Genomic DNA, 27,545 nt, shown 5'->3' with positions numbered 1-27,545 from the left:
GCTCTCTGCAGGTCATTCACTAGGTCCCCCCATGTGGTCCTGGGATTTTTGCTCACCATTCTTATGATCATTTTGACCCCATGGGGTGAGATCTTGCGTGGAGCCCCAGATCGAGGGAGATTATCAGTGGTCTTGTATATCTTTCATTTTCTAATTATTGCTCCCATAGTTGATTTGTTCACACCAAGCTGCTTGCCTATTGCAGATTCAGTCTTCCCAGCCTGGTGCAGGTCTACAATTTTGTTTCTGGTGTCCTTCGACAGCTCTTTAGTCTTCACCATAGTGGAGTTTGGAGTGTGACTGTTTGAGGTTGTGGACAGGTGTCTTTTATACTGATAACAAGTTCAAACAGGTGCCATTGATACAGGTCATGAGTGCAGGACAGAGGAGCCTCTTAAAGAAGAAGGTACAGGTATGTGAGAGCCAGAAATCTTGTTTTTTTGTAGGTGACCAAATACTTATTTTCCACCATAATTTGCAAATAACTTCTTTCCAAATCAGCCAATGTGATTGATTGGTTTTTTTTTTTACATTTTGTCTCTCATAGTTGAGGTCTACCTATGATGCCAATTACAGGCCTTTCTCATCTTTTTAAGTGGGAGAACTTGCACAATTGGTGGCTGACTAAATACTTTTTTGCCCCACTGTAAACCATGATGGTAGTACTGTAGCTTTAAGTACTGCTGTAATGTGATTGGTTGCTGTTACCTCAAGCAGCCATAAGAGGGAGCCAGAAAGACTGTTAGCTCTCTGTTAGACACTGATCGGTGTATTGTGAAGTACTGTGTTTTTGCTACTGTTAGCTACTGTTAGTGCTAAACTAATTATTTGATACTGGACTGTGTTCGAAGGATCATTCCTTAACTGAGAATGTTGATAACTGACTGACTGAACCATGTATGACTTGGACTGTAAATTGAACTCTGAATACCTCTATATTTCCACATAGTAAACTACTATATTTTATACTATTCAGTGTCCCTATATGCTGGTTTGTGCGTGTTCTTCCATACCATTCTCATTACGCTTCTCTGCACACTCGCTCTCCTAATGGGGAGCTTACTTACTTAACAATATCCATATAGATATAATTATTTGGAAGGCACAATATACACTGATTATTCACCATGTTATAGTTAGTAAACAAATGTATGTTGTATTAGTATACAACTGTAAACATTTTATATGTCTTTTCAGAAAATATGCTTTCTGGAGGAATGTTAGCAAGCTTTCATTATTCAATACTTTTCAGAACTGAGAAAAAGGATTTGGAAAGATTAAAATCATTACCACCATTACCACCCATACCACCATCATCAATTCCCTTCTGGTGGACAGTCCCAGACTTTGCCACCTGCAATGTTCCAGTGACACATTCTGATTGCATTATATTTAGTGCTTTCTTCTTGATCACTTAAATATTTTTCATACTATACTGCTAACAATTCATAGAAATAAATAATTCATAAACACAAAATATATAGATAATAATAATTTGGTGCTACACAAAGTAACAGTGCACAACCCTTCATTCCATTACCTGGTCTTGTGCTTTCTACTTACTTAGCTTCTAATATGATCAAATGAAAAAAGTTTGCAATCCTTCCTTTCATTACCTTGCCTTGTACATTCCATTTTCTTAGTTTCTGATATCAAATGAACAAAATGTGGTTTGCAGGTGCTTTCCAAGCTAGAAAATTAATCCAGATTGCATATAGTAATAAAACTATAGAATATAGTAATAAACATAATTGCCTGGTTTAGGTATTATATCAAACAGAACATCAACAAAAAGTTAGATGACAAAAAGCAAGCAAGTATAGTATGTGAGATGGGTTGGACTGAGAGAGAAGTGAGTGGCCCAAAGTCTAGAACTCATGGTCTCTTGGTTGGTTCCAATGAATACTGGTTATTGCATGTTAACACTCACTATAAGAATGTGAATTACTAACACTGAATGCGAATTGCAGTACATAAGAATCAAGGGAACTCAAGATGGGCTGGATTTAGATGTCTTGTGAGCATGAAGAGACTCAGGACTGACAATGCACTTGACTCCTCCCTCAACCTCAATCATGTCCTACATTATGTACAAAAATCTATATTAATATTCTAGACCAGTGATGGTGAATCTTTTTTGGCTCATGTGCCAAAAGCGGGGGAGCGCAGGGGGGTTGTGCGTGGGCATGCCACACCCATAATGCAATGTGCATGACCCCAGTGTGCATGCGTGCATGACCAGTGTTCCCCCCATTTTTGGCATGCTTTTTTCACCCTCCCCAGGCTCCAGATACTTTATAGGAGCCTGGGGAGGACGAAAGCAGTCTCCCCCCACTCCCCAGAGGCCCTCTGAAAGCTTCAGGAGCTTCCCTGAAGCCTCTGGAGTGAAAAAACCTGACCTTATGGGGAAACTGGAACTTATGGCTTGCTCGTAGGGCTGGTTTTAGCCCTCCAGAGCCTTCAGGGAGCTTCCAGAGGCTTCCTTGAAGGTTCTGGAGAGCAAAAAAATGACCCTACATACAAACTGGAAGTCACTTCTGGTTTGCCCTTAGGGGCATTTTTAGTGGCTGTTTTCTGGAGGACTAAAAATGCCCCTACGGACAAACCGGAGTGACTTCTGGTTTGCTCTTAGGGTTGTTTTTTGCCCTCCAGAGCCTTCCAGGAAGCCTCCGGAAGGCCTCTGAAGGCTCCAGAAGGCTAAAACCAGCCCTACAAGCAAACTGGAAGTCCATTCCCAAACTTCCAGTTTGTCCATAAGGAAGGTCCTGAAGCCTCTGGAGGGCCTATGGGGGATCGGGGGGCTGTTTTCACCCTCTGGAGCCTGGGGAAGGCAAAAAATGGCCTCAAAAGAAGGCCAAAGTCAGCTGGCCAGCACGCTCGCATGCCCTGACAAATGGCTCCGCATGCCACCTGTGGCACGCATGCCATAGGTTCGCCACCCCAGTTCTAGACTAAATATAAAGGCTTTCAAATTTCTGCAAAACCACTTTGGAATTATATCATGAATGAATTGAAATCCTGATATGCATAATCCGTGACATATGACCAGTGACCAGTCAGTTAATAACCATTCAAAATTACAACAGGCCTGGGATGGATGGTTTACAGTCCATAAAATATTTCCAGTCATCATAAAAGGTCATGCCCCACATACCCCTGGCATTGTGACTGCCTTTTGAGCATTTGGCAACTGGTTCACCTTTACAGCTGGTTGCAACAGCCCACAGTTATTTGACTTCTTTTTGCTGTTTTCCAGGAAATCACACTCATTTGGAAGAATGGGTTCATACTTAAAAAGTGTAGCATTCACTTAACCTCTGATTTGCTTAATGACTGCTACAAAAAAACTTGTGTAACATGACTTACAATTGATTTACAACTGGAAATCCAGTCCCAATTGCAACTGTACGCTGAGGACTATATGTACATTCAATATAGTATGAATGCAGCTCAAGAGATACTGTAAAACATTATTCAGAGATACACCTGACTCTAAATTGTATCTGTGTATTTCAGTTCTGAAACTAATTTGATATTACCACATTTTTTTTATTTTCATACAAATAAAACATGCATACCATTACCTAACCAACACTATTTTGTATTATTCAATATTATGTCAATTTGTCTTACCATCAACCCCCAAAAACTATCATTTGCTCTTCTGCTTTCCATACACCATATTTATATCCTATCCACCGGTTTCTTGCCTCTTCTTCCTCTCTCCTCCTCCCTACCTCTTTTCTTCCCTCTGTCATCTTTCTCTTCTCTACTTCCCCTTCCTCTCTCCTTCTCTCTCCTCTTTCCACTTCTTTTCTCTCTCCTCCTCTTCCCCCCCACTCTCTCTCCTAACCCTCTCTTCCTCCTCTTGTCTCGCTTCTCTTTTCCATACTCTTCATCTCATTTGCATGGTGTATTTCAGCATCTGAGCGGGCTCCATTTAATGTTGATGGTGTTAGTAATTTCATTCAATAAACATCTTTCATATCAATAATTTTAACATATATCCTCTTTATTTTTTTAAAAAAATATACATATACAGGAATTATATTTTTAACTCCCCCCCCCAGCTTATTTTTTGGCCGAAGTGTGGACCTGGTTACAATTTCCAGCTATTCTCATCATAATATGGTATAGTTATGCATCATTACATGCCCCAAGTTTTAATTCTCTTTATAATCTCAATAATTTTTCCATTACAAATACATTTCAAGTTCCCCCTCCATTTTTCCATATCTTTACTTAGCTTACATTAAATTATCTTTTAATTACAATCCTTGCTATTCAATGCTTATTACAATTCCATTAATCTGCTATATAACATGGCAAGCAATATGCACCTCATTTATATTAATCTTCGTAAAAGTTCTATATGAATCCATATTCCAACATCCACAACATCTTTCTTTAAGTCTTTGATGGAGAGGACTTCCACACAAAGAAAATAGAAAGTCCACCAGCTGATGTGATATTACTAAAATTGTCAGTTCTGATCATTTTTCCCCATAAGAGCTGTCATTTAACTGAGTGAAAATTTAATGGGTATACATTGCTCAGTTCTAGCTTTGATGACATTTTCTAGGTGTTTAAAGGGATTTTTCTCCCTTACAGAACTGTAAATGGGTCTATTTCACTAAACTTCTAATTCTAAACTAAACTAAACTAATAATTAATAGCTATGCTTTTAGTGAGTAGCATACAGCAAGAATAGATTTTAGAAATGAACAATTGCATCACGCAATAGATTTCCATGACAGAAAGAATAAAAACAAGCACAAAAATGTTTCTAGGATGACATCAGCTTTAAATCACAATATAAGGGCTTAGAACAAATGGAAAGGTATAGTTATTCAAAAAACGGATATGAAACATTCAGCTACAATTTAGATGCAATATTTTTAGTTACAGCTTTCTACCTTACTGTATCCAGACAATTAAAACAACAACATGTAAACATAATTTGCCAAAATAGCTTCCAAATTATGCACTGATACTTTAGTTACAATAGAAACGTACTGGGGGGATCGAGCGTTGCATTATGGGTGCGGCACACATGCACACGACCCCCCGCGCTCCCCCCACTTGTGGCACGCGATCCAAAAAAGGTTCGCCATCGCTGGACTATTTGGTTGACACAATCTAGTTATTTACAGTTTTATAAATGGGCCACAGAAGAATATAAAGTGTCTACTGGCTGAGAATAATTAATGAATAAGAATAGAATTCTAATTATATTTTAAAGAGCCTGACATTGTCTTAATGATTAAGAAAAACTATTGTATGGCTACAGTAAATATCAATTTACATCACAAAAGAATCTCTTGCTATTCCTTTTGATTTTGTAGTTACTGTAAGGAAAATGCACATATACATTTGGGTTTAAACAAATAGCAAACAAGGAGAGTAGCTTAGGTGTATTTAAAAACAGTTTTGGGAAAAGGTATTCATCACAACATGTATGTTAGTATGTTAGTAATGATGTTTAAAAGAAAATTTGGAACAAAAATATCAAGAAAAAAAAAACCAATGATTATATGTCAGCCAGCCACAGACAACTACAGAATTTAGCATGTTCTTTATTAAAAGCTGCTTCCCTACGAAACGTTTCAGAATACTTATTATAATACCATTAATTTTTATTCTTGATACTTATACAAAACCAAAAAGTGATGTTATTTTACGTGATTCAAAATTATTAAAAAATGATAGCTACAGGTTACATTTTAAAAATTACGAATTAAAGGACAGTATAAATTATTAAGGACATAGCACATTATCCTTAAAATTCAAATAAGTAATTGAAAAGCTTTAACATTAAGATTACTTCTATTCCCTGTGGTCCAATTTCCAATAGCACATTAATGCAAAGTGTGGCTGATATGTAAAAGAATCAGCAAACACCACTGCTTATTTAAAAAACATTCCCCAAGAATATTATTCATATTAAATAAAGATTAAGAATTAAATTTCATTTGAAAAAAATACAAATTGCATACACACCTAAATACAAAAGTTAATAAGAAGCTCTAACCTCAAAAGTATTCTGAACATAGTAACTTGCAGTTCACTAAAAGAGTGAATAAATAGGTTGCGGAAAATGGGCTATTGCTGTTAAAATAAGAGTCTCCTTGAAGTATTACAAAAGAAGGGACTACAGGAAAAATAAATGTGAAATGAAATATTCTTCCCTAGGAGGATTCCACCAAACAGGATCCAAGGGGACTTCAAAGCACCTTGCAGACTGGAATTGCTGGCTTGTATGTTCCTCCCCACCTTCTTCTCCCTCTACAGTTAGATTTGCAATTACATAGTACATAATAATTTCAAACAGATCTTTGATCATTATACCAATTATTGATAAAACCTACACTGTTCATTATAATCAAAACCTTTAATCTGGACCTTCAGATTTCAAATGCAAAAGCATCCCCTTTATTGCTTAGTGCTCCTGCATCAGAATGGGAAATGTAAAATACAGCTGAATGGCATTAAGCAGCCATTCTGAATGACCTTTCTCCCACACACATGCTCTCTTCCTTACCTTGCATCACATATATAATACCTGCTAAATGTCCAGAATTATTTTATTTCACAGCATCCGGCACAGCATCTGCACAATGCTTTACCATTGCTAGTGCAAACAGAAAGAGCTGCTGGGATGCTGAATGGCACATCAGCCAACTTTGTATGTGTTGCAAAGGTTTTGTGGAAGATCTGGACTGAAACTCTTCTATGGTATGGATTGGATTCAACTGAAAATACAGATGGAGTCACAGGAAACAGCAGAAAACCTTCATATTTGTAATAAAAAATAACTTCTAAAGATAGTTCTTTGTCTGACAACAGTCCAGAACAGAGAAACAATTAGAATTTTATATACACCAAATTATAATAAGATGAAGGGAATAAAACTATTAAAATTAAAAGAAGCATGGCACAAATATGGTGTTTGTCTTAATCTCTGTGCAATTAAATTTGATATAACCTAGGGGTGGGTTCCGGTAGGCACTACTGCCGATTTGCTCATGTGTGCGCTTTGCACGCGTGCTTGATGCACAGTGCAATTAAAATTATTGTGTGCATGTGCAGAACTGAAAAACAAGATGGCGGTGCCCATGCCTGGGGAACCAGTTCAGGGGTATGGCAGGCCGGGGTCACTGCCAGTTCCAGCAACCCAGGCCTCCAAACCACTATAGGTTCAGCCAAACCAGTGCGAACTGGTAGGAACCCACCATTGATATAACCAATGTGTAGTTACTTTTTGTGTATCTTTATGTCTCTATTTTTAAAAGGCTATCCCTCAGATATTATAGTTGTAACCTAGAAACAACACAAATGTTACACATCATGGTTCACCTTATACTCATACTGTATTTTAATTGAATTCAGATATAATTTATTATTTCACCTAACCTAACATGTTATAGCATTCCATCTAGATGACTTAATTATTAAGTAGAAAGCCAATAAATCACGTTTTATAAAAATTAAATTGATATACCATTTTTATTTCCATGATATCAGAAAAAGTACTATACTAAAGCATCCCCAGGGCTTTAAGTATTCCTTCAATTTAAATATTTAATTTAAATTTCTTTTAAATATCTACCATTGTAACACTGTCTAGAATCACACTGAGTATCTCTTTTTTAAAAAAACCCAGGAATTTCAGGAATATTGAAATGAAATGACCCATGGTTCTGATTTACAATACAATACAATACAATAGTAGAGTTGGAAGGGACCTTGGAGGCCTTCTAGTCCAACCCCCTGCCTAGGCAGGAAACCCTATACCGTTTCAGACAGATGGCTATCCAACATCTTCTTAAAGACTTCCAGTGTTTATGCACATGGAAGTGCATAATTTATGCACATGGAAGTGCATAATTTATGCACATGGAAGTTGAAAAATCAAAATATTTTCATAAAGCAATATTAACTCCATTGTTGTTTCATTGACAGAATGTAATTCATTTTTTTTCTTTACCACTATTGATTGGTATAATAATAACTTCAAGAAAGAAACTTTAGATAAGGGGAAAAACTAATTCTAAAAGATAGAAATAATAAGTCTGATGAAGAGTGTTAGTTGTTTAAAATAAAGCATCACACAGACACTTTATTTCATTAAAGGTGGTCCTGAGAAATAATTGCTTATGTTATAGAGTTTCATAGCATATTATATTATTCCCATAGCAGATATAGTATTGGACTGTGGATACCACAATATGTGTAGCATATTTATTTAATCTTTCCATATAAAACAAATGGGACACCAGGTGTTCTGATACAAATATTTATAGAGACACTAGTAAATGTCATGAACCATAACAGATTATAAAAAGCCTTATAAACTAAATATAAACTAAAACTCAGTGTATGAGGACCTAGATTGTAGGGGGAAATATGCTGACTCTATAAACCACTTAGAGAGGGCAGTAAAACACTGTGAAGCAGTACATAAGTCTAAGTGCAATTGCTATTGCCATCCAAATGAGAGATTCTATTTGTGATTGATTTATTTCTCCACTGAATGGCATTCTAAAGGAAATCATACTCCCCCCCCCCAAAAAAAAACCTAGCAGTTTGGAGCAACTTTTAGGTTTAATATTTTCAGTAATTTGACAGACCAATCCCAATTATATGCAGAGACATCCTAACTATCATGTTTCCTCAAAAATAAGACCCAGACTTATATTTCTTTTGGTCCAAGATAAGCAATAGGGCTTATTTTTGAAAAAAACACAATATCAGGATGATCAGCCTGAGTGGACATCCCCTGGCTCATACACAAGGGGTGGCAAGCACAAAGGGGCCAATGGTGTCAGCAGCAGCTACATTTCACTGGCCCCTTGGTCAGCGGACACTGGGGCTGCGTAGCCCACATAGTGCAGGTGAGTTGATTACCTGTCCAAGCAGCACACGGAGGCAGAGGCGTGGGGGAGGCATGTGATCCAGATGGGCCACAGGAAAACCGAGACTCAGTGAGCCAGAGTGGGTGGGCAGCTGCAGAAGGCTCATCTTCACATAGCAGCACCAGCAGCAGATGGAGGCAGAGGCATGGGGAGAAGGCAGGCCAGCTGAGAGACATGAAGATGAGCTTCCCACAGCTGCCAGCCCACTCTGTCCCACCATCTCTCGGCTTGCCTGCGGCCGTCGCAGCACAACCAGATCACCTGCCCCCCCCCCAATGCCTCTTCCTCCATCCACTGCTAGGACAGATAATCAACTAATCTCTGCATGGGCTGCAGCTGATTATTCCTGCAATATGTTTATAAGTATGGCTGCTTTAAAAGAATGTAGAAACAAATAGTTTTTTAAAAGGCCATATGATTGTAAAGTTAGGCTAGGCTAGAAAACAAGAGAACATGACTTATAGCTGTGATTGTGAACTTATGGCACACGTGCCACAGGTGGCACACAAAGCCCTCTCTGTGGGCACATGAGATATAGTCATCCTGAAACAAATCCCAAAGAAAGTCAGAGATAAAAGAAAAAAATATTCGCTTTTAGCAAAGAAACTATACCAGAAAGGGGTTTGGTTCCGATGGCTTCTGCCAGAAGGTATGCTGATATTCTGGGAGGACACTAGAGTTAGAATTAATACAACTATGGAGGCAGAGGCCTTCATGGAAAAAAACAAAGTGCTCCTAGATAAAGCTGATGATACCACATGGGACACACAAGACACGGGAGGTGCCGGAGCCTTGCTGGTGGGGGGAGAAGAGGCAACACTGAGAAAACTTAGATCACAAAAGTGAATTAGAAAAATAATGCAATTGCTAATACAGGGAATTTTTTCTGTTTGATATAAAATAGATTGAAATTACTTGAAGATATAAGGTAAAAATATGCTGTCAAAATATTGCCAAGTAGTAATTATTTAATGTATTAATAAGTGAAAGTGATGAGAATTGGGAGGAGTGCCATTTCCTGCATAATGTAGCTGTCAAAATTTGTAACTTTATCCATTATCCCCTTTCCTGAAATTTTTTGTAAAACTAATAAAAATTTATGTTAAAAAAGAAAGAAAGTTTTTTTCCTCTTCTATGTAACAGCATTTTGTGGATTGAAGTGATTGGAATGCTTCCTGTTTTTCCTCTTAAGTGAATGAATTGATTTTTTTCTCCTAATTTGTGCTACCTTTATTTTTTGGCTGATCTAAAACTTTTTTCACTTTAATAATCCTTCCTTTTTCTGAATATTAAATTTTATTAAAGACACTTAGAGATCTTTGTTCTCCTTAAGCTTGATACGAATAAGAGAAAGTTGAATCTGCCATTCGGAAGCCAGAACTTGGTTTTTTTCTCTTTTTGAAATAAAGTATCCTTTGCTTTATTTTCTCTGAGTTTGTTGACATTGTAACTAGAGGGTTTGCAACTTGTCTGTAGAGACTGATGCTGGCTCAAGGACACGAACTGTTTTTCTTGCAGGTGTCCTTGTGGAATAATTTGGACAAGGGAAGGGAAAGAAAAGAAAAGATAGAACCCTCATTTCTTTTTTCTTCTTGAAAAAATTAAAAGGATCTTATGTTTAAGCAATTTTAAAACAAAAAAAAATTATACATAAAAGAGATATTGAAGGCGAGAGTGGCAGTGGATTTCAAACTTTCTTTTCTTCTGGGAAATATGCATTCATATACAGATAAAGAAACCCTAAGCTACCAGGATTTTTAAAATGGATGGAATTTTAAAGATATTGGAAGGATTTGAGAGGTTTGATAAGAAGCTAGGTAGATTATTGTCTGGATCAACAAAAGATAAAGGGACTGGAGCCTCAAAAATTAAAGAAAAGAGTGAAGATATAGAAGATAAAGACAAGAGAACAGATGAACCTAATAATGGAGTACCTAAGAGTGAAAGTGGAAAGGAGGGAACATGGAAAAGTGAATGATTATTATTACATACTTGAAGATCTGGAGCTCTACCCCCCCCCCCATCAAGATATGGATTTGATGATGGAATTAAGAAGAGAAACAGCCTTAGAAAGACATTGGATAATTAAAGACATGCCAATTTTAATACTAATTCAAGGGCAACAAGACTATATGAGAGCTCTTTTAAGCAAAAAAGTGCCGAGAGAAGTTTTAAAAAACTTTATAAAGAAGTTTATAAGAGAATTGACACAACAACTGGCTAAAGAGATAAGACAGTTTTCTTCCTGGAAAGACACAGGCTGATGATGAAGGTTGATAACTCAAAACGTAGTTAACTTTTGATGATTAATAAGTAGGATTTCTTAAGACACTTTTAGAATGTTTTCTTTAAAAAAATTTTTTTGTTAATTAATAATTCATTATGATGATGATGATGATGATGATGATGATGATGATAATAATAATAATAATAATAATAATAATAATAATAATAATAATAATAATAATAATAATAATAATAATAATGTAATAATCTCAATTAGTAAAAATAATTTGGATATAAACTGTAAATTGCGACCTGGGGAAAAGATTTATCAATTCCACTAATATATTTTTGTTTAGATTTTATTATAAAGATGTAATTTTTCTTGGACACTTATAAACTCTACTAACAAACTTTTGGTTAGACTTTATTATAAAGATATAATTTTTCTTGGGTCAGTGGGGAGGAGATGTGATATAAATGACAAAAAAAATCTTTTTTTCTTTTTTTTCTTTAGATAACTATAATAACAATAAGAAAATGTTAATGGATAATGTTTAATTATTTTTATATGTCTTGGCATTGGTAAAAGCAATTAGATATAAGCCTTAGATAGCGAGTTGGAAAAAAAGGGAATATGCTATAAAAGGGTAATTATTGGAGGTTTATAGGAATAGCTAATGAATGCCAGTAGATGGTTGTGTCTTCAAGTGCAAATGATTCTAGATAAAAGCATATTTAAATAATTACAGCTAAATGAGAATGATGGTATATTGATTGGTAAAATACATAAAGATCTTCGATTTTAAAATGTAAATTAAAAATATGAAGGATGTATAGTAACGCACGAAATTCATTTGTAACCAATCGACATGTTTTCTACAAGATGTAATGAAGAATGTTTTTTGTATTTTTGTTTAATTAAAAAACAAAAAACAAAACCCCAGCCCTAAGCAAGTAACCAAAACAGAGGCTGACAGAAAATGCCAGCATGGCAGTGGAAGATTGGACCATGTAATGGACTTGGGGATGTGGGGACAAGATCATGAACTTTTAACTGGGTGGAAACCCCAGGAAGCTTTCAGATTCGGATTTCCACAGATGTACCAACATGTCTCTCTTATTAAATTGGAACTTTGATGAAAGCTATGCCTTGAACTCTGATTTAATTCTGTATGAGATTTGGAACACTGACATTAACCTGAATCTCCCATTAAAATAAATCACCAGCAACCCTGGCACAGGGTGTTGGCGAGGGGTGCTGACTCCCAACACTGACCTGACCTGGTCAGCGTAAAAAATCAGCAAAGAATTAAGAGAAACCCTTTTGAAAAAAGAAGCTAATGATGAATTGCTTCTCTGAAGTTCTTCTGAAGTACCAAGGAATTTGTGTAGGAGGAATTTTTCAGATTTATAGCATCTGGAAAGATGCAGGCACAGCCGTAGGGGAACGGCTGGAGGGGACAAGATAATTGGAACCTCCAGACCAACTTGTCCAGCTAAATGTGAGTGATGACTCCCCCTTCTTCCCCAGCAAAGGCTCAGAAATATACTGGAGTTGAGATAATTACTCCTCCATACAGTGATAAATGAACTGAACAAGCAGGAAGGGATTTGGCCAGCATATCAGCCAGCTATGTTGGAGCTGCAACCTGTGAACCAAGCAACCCCGGAATGGATTTTAACCCCAGGTCATGGATGGGAGAGATGCCAGTGGGCACACTCAGCAGATGGCACCATGCTTTCCCTCAGCAGATGGCACCATGGCAGATAACTGGGCAGTGGACAACCCAGGGATTGAACCCCCCCCCACCAAGTCCAGACTCACCTGCAATGCCCCAACAAGTTCTTACCCCACCTTCCTACAGAGAAGAGTTCTCGACAATGAAAGAAGGGATGAATGAGGGGAAGCTACAGGATGGATAGCAGAACAATATGATGAGGCGGTTCCTAGGTTTAGAGGTACAACTGGGTTCCGTCCCTCAGGGAGGGCAATAAAATGCCACCATTGCTGGCAACTCGGCCACAGAGTGTCAGAGTGCTTGGCTCCAGCCCCAATAGCACAACGTGTGCACCAACTGCCAGCATGGTAAAGAGAAGGCCCAAGAAGCCATCACAGAAGAGTCATCTGGGCCAACAACCTGAGGAAGAGGATCCCCAACCTAAGGTGACGAAGAGTCCTACCAATGGGGAGGCCTCAGAGGAGGAAAATGCTAAAGACGACCCAATGGTTCCATCCGCCTATCCACCCCTTTATGATAAAATGTAACCTCCAAGTGCCAGAAATGGGAGTGGAGGGGGAAGTTGGGGAAATTGTGGACACCGGCTGCACCTGATGCTTAATCATCATGTCGATTGTAGAGCAGCTAGGTATACGCACAAGACCCCTAAACTATCCCATTCGGTTTGAGCAAGTGGATGGAACATGGGTTGGAAGGGCTCCAGCCATGAAAATTACCGAGTTGGCAAAGTTAATGATAGGCTGCCACTATGAATTCCTCAGACTCATCATAGTTCCAAGAATGCAGGAATCAATTATCTTGGGGCTTGCATGGTTGGAAAAGTGGGCACCTACAATAAAGTGGGAGGACAGCATTAGAAAATTGATTATCGGGCCGTTACCACTGGTGGAGCCAAAAGGCCACCCAGGAACAATTGAACCCAACAGCCAAGACCATCCAGAACCTGCAGCACCTGCAGCAGACACCAAACCCCCAGGGATCCAACAAGTACCAAAAGACTCCTGGGACATAGCGGGGGTGTTTAGTGAGGAAGATTGCAACTATCTTCCCCCTCACTGGCCCACAGATTGTGCAATAGACTTCAAACCTGAAGCTACTTTACCGAAGCCAAAAATGTACTCCATGACTCCCAAAGAGATGGTTGAATTGAGGAACTACATCGACATCAATTTGAAAGGGGGCTTTATTGAACCAGCAAAGTCGAAAGTAGCAGCACCAATACTCTTCAGAGAAAAGAAAGATAGCGGGGTTCATCTCTGTGTTGATCTTGAGCCTTGAATGTGGTATGCGAAAAGAACACCACATACGGATTAGAGAGGAAGATGAGTGGAAGACTGCTTTTAACGCCCCCCCTTGGCAGTTTTCAATACAGAGTCATGCCATTTGGCCCACAAGGAGTACCCACAGTCTTCATGCAGTACATAAATGAGGTGCTACATGAGCACCTGTACCACGAAGTGCTCATTTATCTAGATGACATCTTGATCTTCTCTGAAACCCTAGAAGAACAAGTGAAGCTGGTACAGCAAGTCCTGAAAAAACTTTAGGCTACCAAGCTATACGCAAAATTGTCAAATATGAGTTTCACAAGACCTCACTAGACTACCTGGGTTATAGCATCTCCAACAAGGGGATAGAAATGGATCCAGGAAAAGTGAAGGCTGTGTTAGACTGGAAACCTCCAAATACTTGCAGACAGATACAAATCTTCCTTAGATTTGCCAATTTCTACAGGCAGTTCATTCCGACTTTTGTGGAAATTGTCCTCCCATTGACTGAGCTATTAAAAACAGGGCCTTCCCCAACAAAGCCAAAAGCAAACTAACCCCTGAAGTGGACAATGGACTGTCAAAAAGCCTTTGAGAAATTAAAATGGCTCTTTGCCCAAGAGCCCATATTGCAACACCCCGACCCCGAGCGACCATTCATAATCCAGACGGATGCCAGTGATGTAGCAATAGCTGCAGTGCTACTGCAGCAAAAGAATAGAGAGGGCTATCTCGTGCCATGTGCTTACATCTCCAAGAAACTCACCAATACTGAAAGGAGGTGGGCCATTTGGGAGAAAGAAGCGTTTGCGATCAGGTGGAGCCTGCTCACGTGGAGACATCTCCTGGAAGGGGGGTATGCCATTTGAGGTCTGGACTGAACATAAAAACCTCGAAGCTATCCACGCTCATCGAAGACTATCCCCCAAACAAGTTTGCTTGGCACAATACTTCCAAAGGTTCCAATTTGAACTTATACACATCCCTGCAGGGAAGAACTTGTTGGCAGATGCTTTGTCAAGAAAACCGCAGTACGATGGTACAAAGGAATAAGTTGTTCAACCCATCATTTCTTCCTCCCACCAACAGATGACCCAGGTCACCACCCGAAGCCAGGATAAGCTGACGACAAAGTTCAAAGCAGCCCTCCCGGCAGACCTGTGGTTCAACAATAACAAGAACATCCAAACGATGAGTGTTGGTTTAGCCTGGAAGGGGTCCAAACTGTACATCCTCCGGGTTGAGGTTGGAAGTCCTACAGTGAAGCCATGATGGTAAACTAGGAGGCCACTTTGGATTCCTAAAAACACTCCACCTCACCAGGCGTCAATTTTGGTGGCCAAAGATGAGATTGGAGGTGGAAGATTAGGTAAAAAACTGTGGTACTTGCACAATGATGAAAACATGGCCGGGGAACCCCCTGGACTACTACAACAAGTGGCCAGCCCTAGCCGACCATGGGAGGAGATCGCAATGGACTTTATCATTGAGCTCCCAGACAGCAGCAGGAATAGATTAATTTGGATAGTTATTGATTTGTTTTCCAAGCAGCCACATTTCATCGCTTGCTCAGGGTTGCCGTCCGCAAAGAAATTAGCGAAAATGTTTGTGAAACACATTTATTGCCTCCATGAAATTCCCAAGAGGATCATTTCAGACAGCGGAGTTCAGTTCACCGCCAAGTTCTGAAGAGAATTCCTGATGTCCATTGGGTCCACACAAGGACTCAACTCAGTGTTTCATCCCAACACGAACGGTGCAGCGGAGAGGGCCAATGCAATGGTGGAACAATACATCCAGTGTTGTGTGGACTATCAGCAAGACAACTGGTCGGACTTGCTACCCTTTGCCGAACTGGCATACAACAATGTGGTCCACAGCAGCACTGGATTAATTCCTTTCCAGATTACCAGTGGCATGGAATTTGTTCCCATGCCTGAGCTGCCTAGAGAACCTCCCTCCTCCATGTCTCTGAATGAATGAATGGACACTCTAAAGAAGGGATGTGAGAATATGAAGAAAGCTCTAGCACATGCAGCAAAAGCCTACAAGGAGCAAGCTGATAAACACTGCTCACTCCAAACCCCCTTTCGTGTGTTTTTGTGTCTACCAAATACATAAGATTAAGAATGCCTAGTAAGAAATTGGGGCCAAAATTTCTAGGTCGATTCCCAATAGTGACGATAATTAACCCAGTTGCAGGGGGAGAGAGGTGGTTAATTTTGTTATGTTAACTTTTATGTTATTCTCTTTTAGGAAACGTTTTCTTCTGAGGAAAGTCTGCCTGTCAGGCCTGCAGTCGTATTCCTTTTAGACTATTTGGCCTGCCACACTCTCTCTCTTTCTTTAATATGCTGTTTCATTAGTGGGAAATTGGGAGGGGGAATAGTAAGGAGTAGAATGTGTGTTGTCAACATAAAACATTCCTTTCTAGAAGCCCAAGGTCATTCTTTGTTTCCACACCTCTGCACCTGACCGGAAACAGATGGATGGAAATGCCAGTGTGGCAGTGGAAGATTGGACCATGTGATGGACTTGGGGGTGTGGGGACAAGATCATGAACTTTCAACTGAGTGGAAACCCCAGGAAGTTTTCAGATTTGGGTTTCCATAGATGTACCAACATTTATCTTATTAAATTGGAACTTTGATGAAAGCTATGCCTTGAAGTCTGATTTAATTCTGGATGAGATTTGGAACGCTGACATTACCAGGATATCCTCTGGACAGTTCACACAACACACCAGGTCTCGGAAGTTTTCAGTATACTCTGCCACTGGCTGCCGTCCCTGCTTCACAACTTTAATGCGGTCACATGTTTTGCGGTCTGTGAGGGGGTCCTCGAAACATTGTCGCAGGTCCATCATGAACTGGTTGAAGTCCAGCAGTTCTAGGGCATCGGCATTATGTAGGGTCACCATCCATCTGGCAGCGGCTCTTCCAGGCTAGGGTAACCACTCGCACTCAGGATCCTTGGGTTTGAAAATCCTGCCTGTATTCTTGCATGTAGGTGAGCATGTGTGCCACAAAGAATCCCAATTTTTGTGAGTTCCCATCAAACTTCACCCCAAGGGAAGGAATTTTTCTTTCTAATTGCAGGTTTTGGGGTTGGTTGGGAATGGCCTCCAATCCATATGCCAAGTGGGGGGAGGGTTTTTTGGTTCCCCTGTTGCTGCTGCTGCTATGCCATCTGCTTGATCAGCAGGGCCCAGAGGGGGGTAGCCCCCCTGGCATCATCTGCGGCTGCTGCCCTTCCATTGCTTCTTTGCTGCCATTCTGGCTTCCCCCGGATGTTGAGATTTTCCAAAATTTCCATCACCAACTGGGTTAGATGTCTCTTCAGACTATCTTCTCTCAGCAAGGCTTTGTTTAGCTCCTCCTGGTCAGAGGGGGCTTCTAGCTCCAATTTTCACCCCGGTTTTCGGTTACCATGGGTGAAGGTGACTCCTCTGGTCCTCCCCTTGCAGCTATCTTTTGTCCTGATGCCGATCAACCAGCGGGGCTTTTTGGGGTCCTCCAGGTTCACCTCATCCTCTCTGACAGAGTACATGGAGCAAGCCTCTGGTTGGAGGGGGTTTGACAACTTCTTCCAGCATTCAGCTCCCCCCTGCTCACTTTTGTGCTCGGGCATGGTTTGTAGGGTTCCCTCGGTAGAGCAAAACTGCTTCTCCAGCCTGACAGTTTTGCAGAGACGTTGCTTTATATACGGATTCCTCTCCTAGCTGAAGAAAATGAAGACTCTTGAAACCGAGTATTTCAAAAGAAACCCTTTATTAAGTAGAATGGAAACCATTATGTTCAAAGCAACGTCTGAATCCCCTTAGGCAATGCGAGTAGAATTAAAGCAATAGAGACCCCTCCCATTAGTTAGAATGCAGATTTTAGGCAATGTACAAGTGTGAAGATGTTTCCTTTACTAACTGCCCTGAGAACCAAATAAACATACGTTCTTCTTTTATTAGATATTAAAGTGAACCATCCCACATGGCCATCATAAACATTCCCCCAAAAGGTGAGGGGATCTCAAGGCACTTCGGTGCCAGGAAACCAGTTGTAAAATATCAGTTGTCACAGGCACTGCTAATAAATTGACTCCAAGACCCCCCTCCTCCCAATTGAATGGCAGTATCACTTTTAGGGATCTGACAGAGTGGAAGCTTCTGGAGGTGTCAGGGAGGCCTGCTAGGGCCAAAAGGGGGTGCAGGTGGTCATGTGTGTAGGCACAGGGAGGCGTGCATGGGGTTGTGCATATTGCATTATGGATGTGGGCACATGCATACACGCTGTTGCGCGCTCATGCATGCTTTCGGTGCACAATGACAAAAAGGTTAGCCATCACTGATTTATAATCTTGCCTTAGGCACAAAGCCAGCTAGGTGTCCTTGGGCCAGTTGCTTTCTCAGCCTTAGGAAGTAAGAAGGCAAAAGACTTTTTAAAAACCTTGCATGAAAAAGCTGCATGGACTAATCCAGCAGTTGCCAGGAGTCAAATTCTGACTTGAAGGCATTCTTAGATTATTTCATTTATAATGATTATTAATTAGTTAGTTTCAGCTGCCAATGCTTTTATTATTTGTTCCCTTTTGTTTTGTTATTTTTAATATATGCATGTATAGTCTTATGGCCCTGATATGACCTCATCAAATAGTTCTAATTTTCAGGAATAAAGCCTTTAAAAAGTTCATAGTGCAAACCAAAGAATGATATAAATAATTTGTTTGTTTTTGTAAACATTATAAGATGCATAGTTTGCAAATATGAGCTTTGATATATTTAGAACATGTAAAATTTGTGTCATGTTTTTGGCTAATAAATGCAAAGGAAAAAAGTTAGTCATGTCCACTTAATATACTTAAAGTCACTCAATGAAATAATTATCTCACAAACATATTAATGTGAAAAGCTTGCAAAACTAGCTGGCTTGGTTTCTCCAAATCATTCATCTGTCTTTCTAGCTTGACTTTTATTCAATTCTGATGGAAATATCTTTTATATTCTAGAAACTATACTATAAGCATATAAAGAAAGGAATGGTAAATATAAATAAAGATAAAGCAGTTAACCATTCAGCTATTATCTCAGACTACTATGATGTTAGTTAAATTATCTATTATGTTTCACAAGCAAATTAAATATATTAACTATATCACTTTATCAGCTATTAATCAGAGATAATATATAGCATAGCTATCAGCATCTGAATTACTCAACAATATTGTATTAGCTTATCCTGTTACTAATTCAGCTGGTAATATCGAGGCAAACCTGTAATGATTTAATATGTGAAAGAAAAATATATTGCAGCAAGATAGGCAGCAAATACATTTAATAAGTAAAATAAATAAAAATATTGGAGTGATTTTAATATATTTTAATATATAAAACCTGTTTCTCTCACAATGTCTTCCTCTCTGTGTGTAGGTACTGCATATATGTATGTTTGTGTATATGTGCATATGTACATAAATAAGAATAAATATAAATGCCTGGGTGAAAATGTCCTGGCACTGTTCCGTGAACATTAAAATAAAGGGTTTTCATCATGTCTTTTTATGGTTAGTTGGTGTTTATGGATGTGCTTTGTTACAGTTCTTACAGTGCAAGGGCAGTGTTATGGTTGACTCCTTTTTTTCCTTCCTGGGCTAAATTCTTTTGATTTATTGAAGCAATTTTGGAAATCAAAGACTACATTATTTGAAACTAAAACAAAAATATAAGCTAGTAAACACTTCTATATCTATTTCCCATGAATAAGCATGTAAGAAGGAGAAAGTCTGCTATAGACTGATAGTATTTAAAAGCTATTTCTAATAAATAAAAAAATAAAGATTTCTAAAAACAAGGTTTACTGCATCTTTAATCATCCTTTCATAATTGACAGTTTTAAAAAAATTCTACTGCTTTAAAATTAGAGGACCATGAAAGACAATAACTACAATATGGGAATAATTATTGTTATAGATGAGATTATAATTGTATTTCTTTCCTTTTTTTGCACTTTTAGACATCTTTATTTCTTATTCGTTTAGAAATAACAGCATCCTGTCCAACTCTAGATCCCAGCCCACCATAGATTCAGTATGATTTATTAGTCTAAGCAGTAAAATCTATACCTTTTCTAGTAATTAAGGCAAAATAAGCATGCAAACTATAAAGTTTCAGAAGTCATAGCTCATAAAGTCACATCTGTCTCAGCTCATTTTTCCAACGCTCGTGAAAGCTTTATATATAAAGAAATATAAAGAAATATTTAGCTATAGAGAAAGCTAAATACTATCTTACTTTTTGAAGGCTTATTAACTAACATGTATTCCATTAAACATTTTGTTGAATCGAACTGGCATTCCAAACTGGCAAAACACCAAATGAAATACAGGAATCAATTTTAATTTTATTAATTAAAAAGACAAGCAACAGAACAGAATCATAGAAGAAATGAGGTGGGAAATCTCTATTTGGCAATGTCAAAAAGAAAGAATGATTTGTCATTAGGGAATTTTACCTAACAGTGACTAGACAATTTTTCTTTTTTAAACTTTGCTTGGCCCTAATTCTGTCTACCATCAACAAAATTTACATTTCCTTGACTGCTGAGGTCTCATGCAATCAGAAGCTTTATCTAAGGAAGACATGACCATGGTTTCCTGGAGCTGGCCGTTACTTGTCTAAAACCTTATAAAAATTGCCAAAGTTTTCTTTCTCACAGAGAAAGGTACATTTTATCAAAAATTGTTGCATTATATCTAGCAAAATAACTTTAGCCTTTTCAAGTGTTCTGAGTATGGAAGGGATATAAGAAGATATGGTCTACATTCATCACCTCCAACCTGATCACTTCATGTTTATAGGCAAGCCTATGAAATGACAAAGTACTCATTTGGGAAATACAAAATTGTAATCCATTTTTAGAATTTCTGTATAAACATAAGAGATCAGTAGTAGAGCTGAAATACATAACTCCATTTTGCCTCCTAGCACTGTTGGTTGCTTTGATTTTATTGAAATGTTAGAACAAAACTTCTTGCTCAGATTTTAATAGGAGTAAAGATACAAAAACATACATTTAAAGATTTAGATGTGTCTAGTCCTTTGAGCTGTGTCTAAGAAATATCTTAAAAATGGATATTTAAATCTGTGAACATCTAGAAAACATATCTGCAAACTTCTAAAACAAAGTTATAATTAGAAGCCAGCATGAGTTTGTTAAAAACAGATCATGCCACTTATGGGCATGTCAACATTTTCAACTTTCAATTTCCAAACATTAGGGGTGCTCAAAAGTTGCAACATGCCTTGTGTTGATTGTAAACATATTTTGGTTACTTTAATATAATTTAGATGTGCTTGGAAAATAACTACATAAATATCGTAAGTTTTCAGACCAGCAATTCCACAGCAAACAATTCAGACCCAGTCATTCCCCAATACCATCAAAGAACAACAGCAATACAATGGGTAAAATTATTTAAAAATATAAGTTTGTGGTAATCACTGGAAAAAGAAAGTTGGTGTTTTATGAATTTTCTTTTAAAAAACTGTACAATGTGAAAAATAACCAGTTTTACCACTCCTCCATACAATTTTTCATAGGAACATGATTTTCACATTCTTTTTTTCTTGTTAGAATCAAGGAAAATATGACAAATAAAGCAAAAAGATTTTGGAGCTGCAAATTTTGAATTAATGATGAAGCTAAATTGAAAACATATGCAACATGCAATGCACACACAATCACTCCACCAATTCAATGTTAACTTATCTATATAGGCACATTTTCTCCAGAATGATCTACTCCAACCTATCTGTTCCACATATCTATATCTGTATCTATATTATATCTATCTATCTATCTATCTATCTATCTATCTATCTATCTATCTATCTATCTATCTATCTTCTATCATCTATCTTCTATCATCTATCATCTATCATCTATCATCTATCATCTATCATCTATCATCTATCATCTATCATCTATACACAGGGACGTGCGGTCAGGGGAGGCAGGAGAGGCAGAGCCTCACCTCTCATCATGAAATAATTATATATAATAATAATATCCACGAGGGAGTTTCATATATATAAGAGGAAAAGGAGGGAGGAGGAGGAGCGCGTGCGGGGCGGTGCCAGCTGGGCAACCGAGGGAGGCAGGAGGGTTCTCGGAAGTGCCAATGACCTTCCTGCCTCCGCTGTACTTTGCACGCTCCTCGCGACTGCAATCGATGTCCAGAAGTGGTAGGGGCTTGATGACGTTGCCGCAGCTGCCATGCGCGGACGGATGGAGGTAGCCAGAGTGACGCCGAGGCAGTCCAGCGGACGAGCAACCAAGGATCAGGCTGCCTGATCCTTCATCGCTCGCTCGCTCGCTTGCTCTTTCGTCTGCCCGGACCCCTCGGCGCCAATCTGGTTATCTCCATCCGGCTGCGCTGTCATCAAGACGAAGTGGCTTGGAGGCAAAGTGCTTTTCAGTGCTTTTCTGTGCGTCTGGTGTTTAGGTAGATAGCCGGATGTCCTAAACGCCAGATGCACAGAAAAGCACTGAAAAGCAGCTGCTGTTGGGGATCGCGGAGCCCGAACCGGCAGAGCACACTCAGGAAGGCGGGGAATGGGATCACGTGTGCTGGAGACTGAGGCAGCCTCAGCCTCCAGCACACGTGGTCCCATTCCCCGCCTTCCTGATGACGTCACCAGCCTCACCAGCCATAAACCTCACCGCACGTCACTGTCTATACATACATACATACATACATACATACATACATACATACATACATACATACACACACACACACACACAGATTTATATCTATACACATTAAAGAGTACATATGTAGATATCAGCATTTGTACAATAAAAAATAAGCAATCATACCTGGATGTATTGCTTGCTTTTAGAAACATTTGGATCATCTGTTTCTATTCTTATTTTAGCTAAAGTTTGTTCTATTTCAGTAAGCCAGAGGTTAAAATTCTTCATATCATGGTGGAAATTTCTCCATTTTTCCAATGATTTGTCAAATTTTCTGTAGAAAAAAGCAAATGCTATTAGGAAATTAGCATATTGCAAGCAGCATTCCAAAAAAATCAAAAAAGTATATTATTAGTAATAATAATAATAATAATAATAATAATAATAATAATAATAACAACAACAACAACAACAACAACAACCTCACTGTTACTTTTTATTTAAAAATTGGAAAAAAAATAAAGAAAGTTTGTTAAATCTGGTGTTGGAAAATGATGTCACAAAAATTAGAGCTAAACGAGTGCCATAAAATAAATAGATGATATTTATGTTTCAACAGATACAAAAATGTATACATTTTCCTGCTATTCTGTGTACATCTTTTATTTAAATTTTATATTTATAAAATTAAAATGTGAACAATTTTCATCTCTCTCTACAAGAATCATGCAGTGATTTTTTAAACATTTGTCTATGTAATAAAAATTAAAAAAATAATAATAAGGAAACAAACATAATTTCTCCTCATTTTTAATAGAGATTCCAGTCCACATCACCCTAATACGTATTTCTGTTCAAAGAAATGTATTCAAAACTAAAGCATAACAATTACCTATTGGGCCCATGTAGTTCCACCTCACTGACAAAAAGCTTGGCCATGTTAAAAATGTCATGTAAAGCAGATATTTAGTCTAATGCTTCTGATCTAGCTGGACTGTTCTCACAGTCAGCTAATTCCATACATTGTGTATTTGTACAAAAGCAATACTATATAATCTAGTAAATTATAAAATATGATAAATTAATTCCTGGTCAGCTTAGATCCCTATTAGTTATCCTTCTCCCAATCATTTTTATGCAGATATGCATAAGTTTAAGTTGATCTTAGTTACTGAAACGGGTTTGTTTTCAATTTCTTGTTGACCATAGGTTGCATAACCCAGAATTAGGATGGCTGTAACCCTAAATTGCCCCTTCATGGATTACTGCCTTGTCATGATGAAGGAGCTTGCGTAGTTCAATGAAGCTATGAGCTATGCCATGCAGGGCCACCCAAGATGGACAGGTCATAGTAGAGAGCTCTGATAAAACATGATCCACTGGAGAAGGAAATGGAAAGCCACTCCAGTATCTTTGGCATGAAAACCCCATGGATAGTACCAAAAGGCAAAAATATATGATGCTGGAAGATGAGCCCCTCAGGTTGGAAAGTGTCCAATATGTTACTTGGGAAGAGCAGAGGGCTAGTACTAGTAGCGCCAGAAAGAATGAAGTGCCTGGGCCAAAGTTGAAAGGATGCTCAGCTGTGTGACATGGTCAAACAAGAGATGACAAGACTGAACATCGACCTCTTAGGAATCAGCAAACTAAAATGGACAGGAATGGGTGAATTTAATTCAAATGACCATCAGGTACATTATTGTGGGCAAGAATCCCTCAGAAGAAATGGAGTAGCCTTCATAGTCAATAAAAGAGTAGGAAAAGCAATACTGGGATACAATCCATAAAATGACAGAAAGATCTCAGTTAGAATCCAAGGCAAACCACTCAACAGCACAGTAATCCAAGTCTATGGCCCAACCACTGGTGCTGAAGAGGATGAAATTGAATAGGGCAGTGATGGCGAACCTATGGCACGCGTGCCACAAGTGGCACGCGGAGCCATTTGTCAGGGCATGCAAGGCGCTGCCCTGTTAGCTGGCCAGCGGGCATGCGCATGCTGGCCAGCTGAGTTCACCTTTTTAAAAGCTATTTTTCACCTTCCCCAGGCTCCAGAGGCTTTATAGGAGCCTGGGGAGGGCAAAAAGAGCCTCCCCCCCCGGAGGCTTCAGGGACCGTCTGGAGGCTTCCCTGAAGCCTTCGAAATGCTTAAAACCACCCTCCAAGCAAACCGGAAGTGACTTCTGGGTTGCTCGGAGGGTCGTTTTAAGCGTTCCGAAGGCTTCAGGGATCGTCCGGAGGCTTCCCTGATGCCTTCGGAGCGCTGAAAACCACCCTCCGACTAAACCGGCTCGGAGGGTCATTTTAAGCGTTCCGAAGGCTTCAGGGACCGTCCGGAGGCTTCCCTGATGCCTTCGGAGCGCTTCAAACGACCCTCCGAGCCGGTTTACTCCTATAAAGCCTCTGGAGCCTGGGGAGGGCGAAAAAAGCATGTAAAAATGGGGGGGGTCACGTGTTGTGCGCGCATGCACACTGGGGGGATCGCGTGTTGCATTATGGATGCGGCACACCCGGACACGACCCCCCTGCACTCCCCCCACTTGTGGCACGCGAGCCAAAAAAGGTTCGCCATCGCTGGAATAGGGGTTCTATGAAGCCCTACAGCACCTTATGAAATCAACACCAAAAAACAATGTCCTTATCATCATGGGGAAATGGAATACTAAAGTAGGAAGCCAAAAGATAACCGGAATAACAGGCAAGTTTGGCCTTGGAGTACAAAATGAAGCAGAGCACAGGCTGATAGAATTTTGTCAAGAGAATAAGATGGTCATAGCAAACACTCTTTTCAAACAACCCAAGAGATGAGTTTACACATGGATATCATCAGACAGTCAACACAGAAATCAGATTAACTATATACTCTGCAGCCAAAGATGGAGAAGCTCTGTACAGTCATTAAAAACAAGACCAGGAGCTAACTGTGGCTCAGATCATGAACCTCTCATTGCAAAATTTAGGCTTAAATTGAAGAAAGTAGGGAAAAGCACTAGGCTACTGAGATATGAATTAAATTATATCCCTGAAAAATATACAGTAAAGGTGACAAACAGATTTAAGGAATTAGATCTCATAGAAAGATAGACGATATTGGAGGTCATCTAGTCTAACCACCTGCTTAAGCAGGAAACCCTACACCTCTTCAGACAAATGGTTATTCAACATCTTCTTAAAAACTTCCAGTATTGGAGCATTCACAACTTCTGGGGGCAAGTTGTTCCACTGATTAATTGTTCTAACTGTCAGGAAATTTCTCCTTAGTTCTAAGTTGCTTGTCTCCTTGATTATTTTCCACCCATTGCTTCTTGTCCTATCCTCAGGTGCTTTGGAGAATAGCTTGATACCCTCTTCTTTGTGGCATCCCCTGAGATATTGGAACACTGCTATCATGTCTCCCCTAGTCCTTCTTTTCATTAAACTAGACATGCCCAGTTCCTGCATCATCTCCTACAAATAGCACTAGACACAATACAAGTCTACAGGCTGTCATTACACAGTTATAAGAGCTCTCTCTGTGGACATGTGCACCATCACCAGCTGCTATTCTGGTTTCTGGAACGCACATGCACGCTGGCCAGCTGGTCTTCGTGGGTGCCGGAGGGACAAAAATGCCCCCAAACTGGGCCATTTTCCAAGCTGTTTTCAAACCATTTTCCAGTGCTCAGGTGCCCATGAAGACCAGCTTGCACCAGCAAAGACCATCACAAAAATGGTCTGAAAACAGCCCAAAAAACAGCCTGAAAACAGCCCAGAAAACGGCCCCCAAAACAGCTAAAAACAGGCATGACCATGCTGGCCAGCTGGTCATTGGGTTTATGGTGCTGTGGTGCACACACATGCATGCATGTTCTGGTTCAGCCACTTGGTGCCATCACTGGCCTAGGTTCAAGATCCAAGTGTCATGTGACAGGGTGAGCTCCTGTTACTTGTCTCAGCTCCTGCCAACTTAGCAGTTCAAAAACATGCAAATGTAAGTAGAAAAATAGGTACATCTTCAGTGGGAAGGTAACAGCATTGCTTTGGCATATAGTCATGCTGGCCACATGACCACAGAAATATCTTCAGTAAACACTGGCTCTCTCGGCTAAGAAACAGAGATGAGCACCACCCCCTAAAATCAAACTTGACTGAACAGGGGAAATCTTTACCTTCATCAGTCAAAGACCCAATGTTAACATGCACTGATTTATACGTTTGTTTTAAAATTAGTGGCACATCAGCAGTTTTTTCATTGATTCAATGCATATATTTATTATGTTTCCTTTTTTAAAATAAAAATTTTACTTTATTTTTAATTTTCAAAACAAACACAACACAAAGAATCCTCCTTCTTTACGTACTGTAGAAAGTGTACCAGTTGGTTACAAAAGACTTTCGTGCATCTCTTCCACAGTCATCAACCATAATTCATATTAACTCAAGTATTTTAACTTAACAAAATTTAACTTAATTCTTTTTTATTAGCTTTTATATATAACCAAAAAGACCATTCAATATTCATATCCAATTATTACTTATCATAACAATACATATGTGTACATCATTATCATTATCAATTATTTATTTAACTATATCTATTGTCACCAAATTTCACTAAGTTTAACTAGTTTTAAGTTATACTCTTCCATCTATCAACCTTTCCAGTAGCAAAACAGTCTCATGTCTTCTGCCATTTATGGTATCAGTCCTCTAATCATCTCCTTAGTCAAA

General features: G+C 39.0%; 1 protein-coding gene across 2 annotated transcripts in view; it reads right to left on the bottom strand.

Moving 5' to 3' along the window:
* DMD (dystrophin) overlaps window positions 1-27,545 on the bottom strand; it is a 1,188,090-nt gene that overhangs the window by 581,643 nt on the left and 578,902 nt on the right. For both annotated transcript variants that reach the window (XM_081951523.1, XM_081951524.1), the window contains exon 43: window positions 23,019-23,169. In XM_081951523.1, coding sequence (XP_081807649.1) covers window positions 23,019-23,169 — 151 coding nt within the window. The remainder of the gene's footprint in view (window positions 1-23,018; window positions 23,170-27,545) is intronic.

Source organism: Natrix helvetica (genome assembly GCF_964273705.1).
Source record: "Natrix helvetica genome assembly, chromosome: 4".
NCBI classification, from domain to species: Eukaryota; Metazoa; Chordata; class Lepidosauria; order Squamata; family Natricidae; genus Natrix; species Natrix helvetica.
Note: the sequence above shows the minus strand (reverse complement) of the source record. Positions and strands in the feature narration are given on the sequence as shown.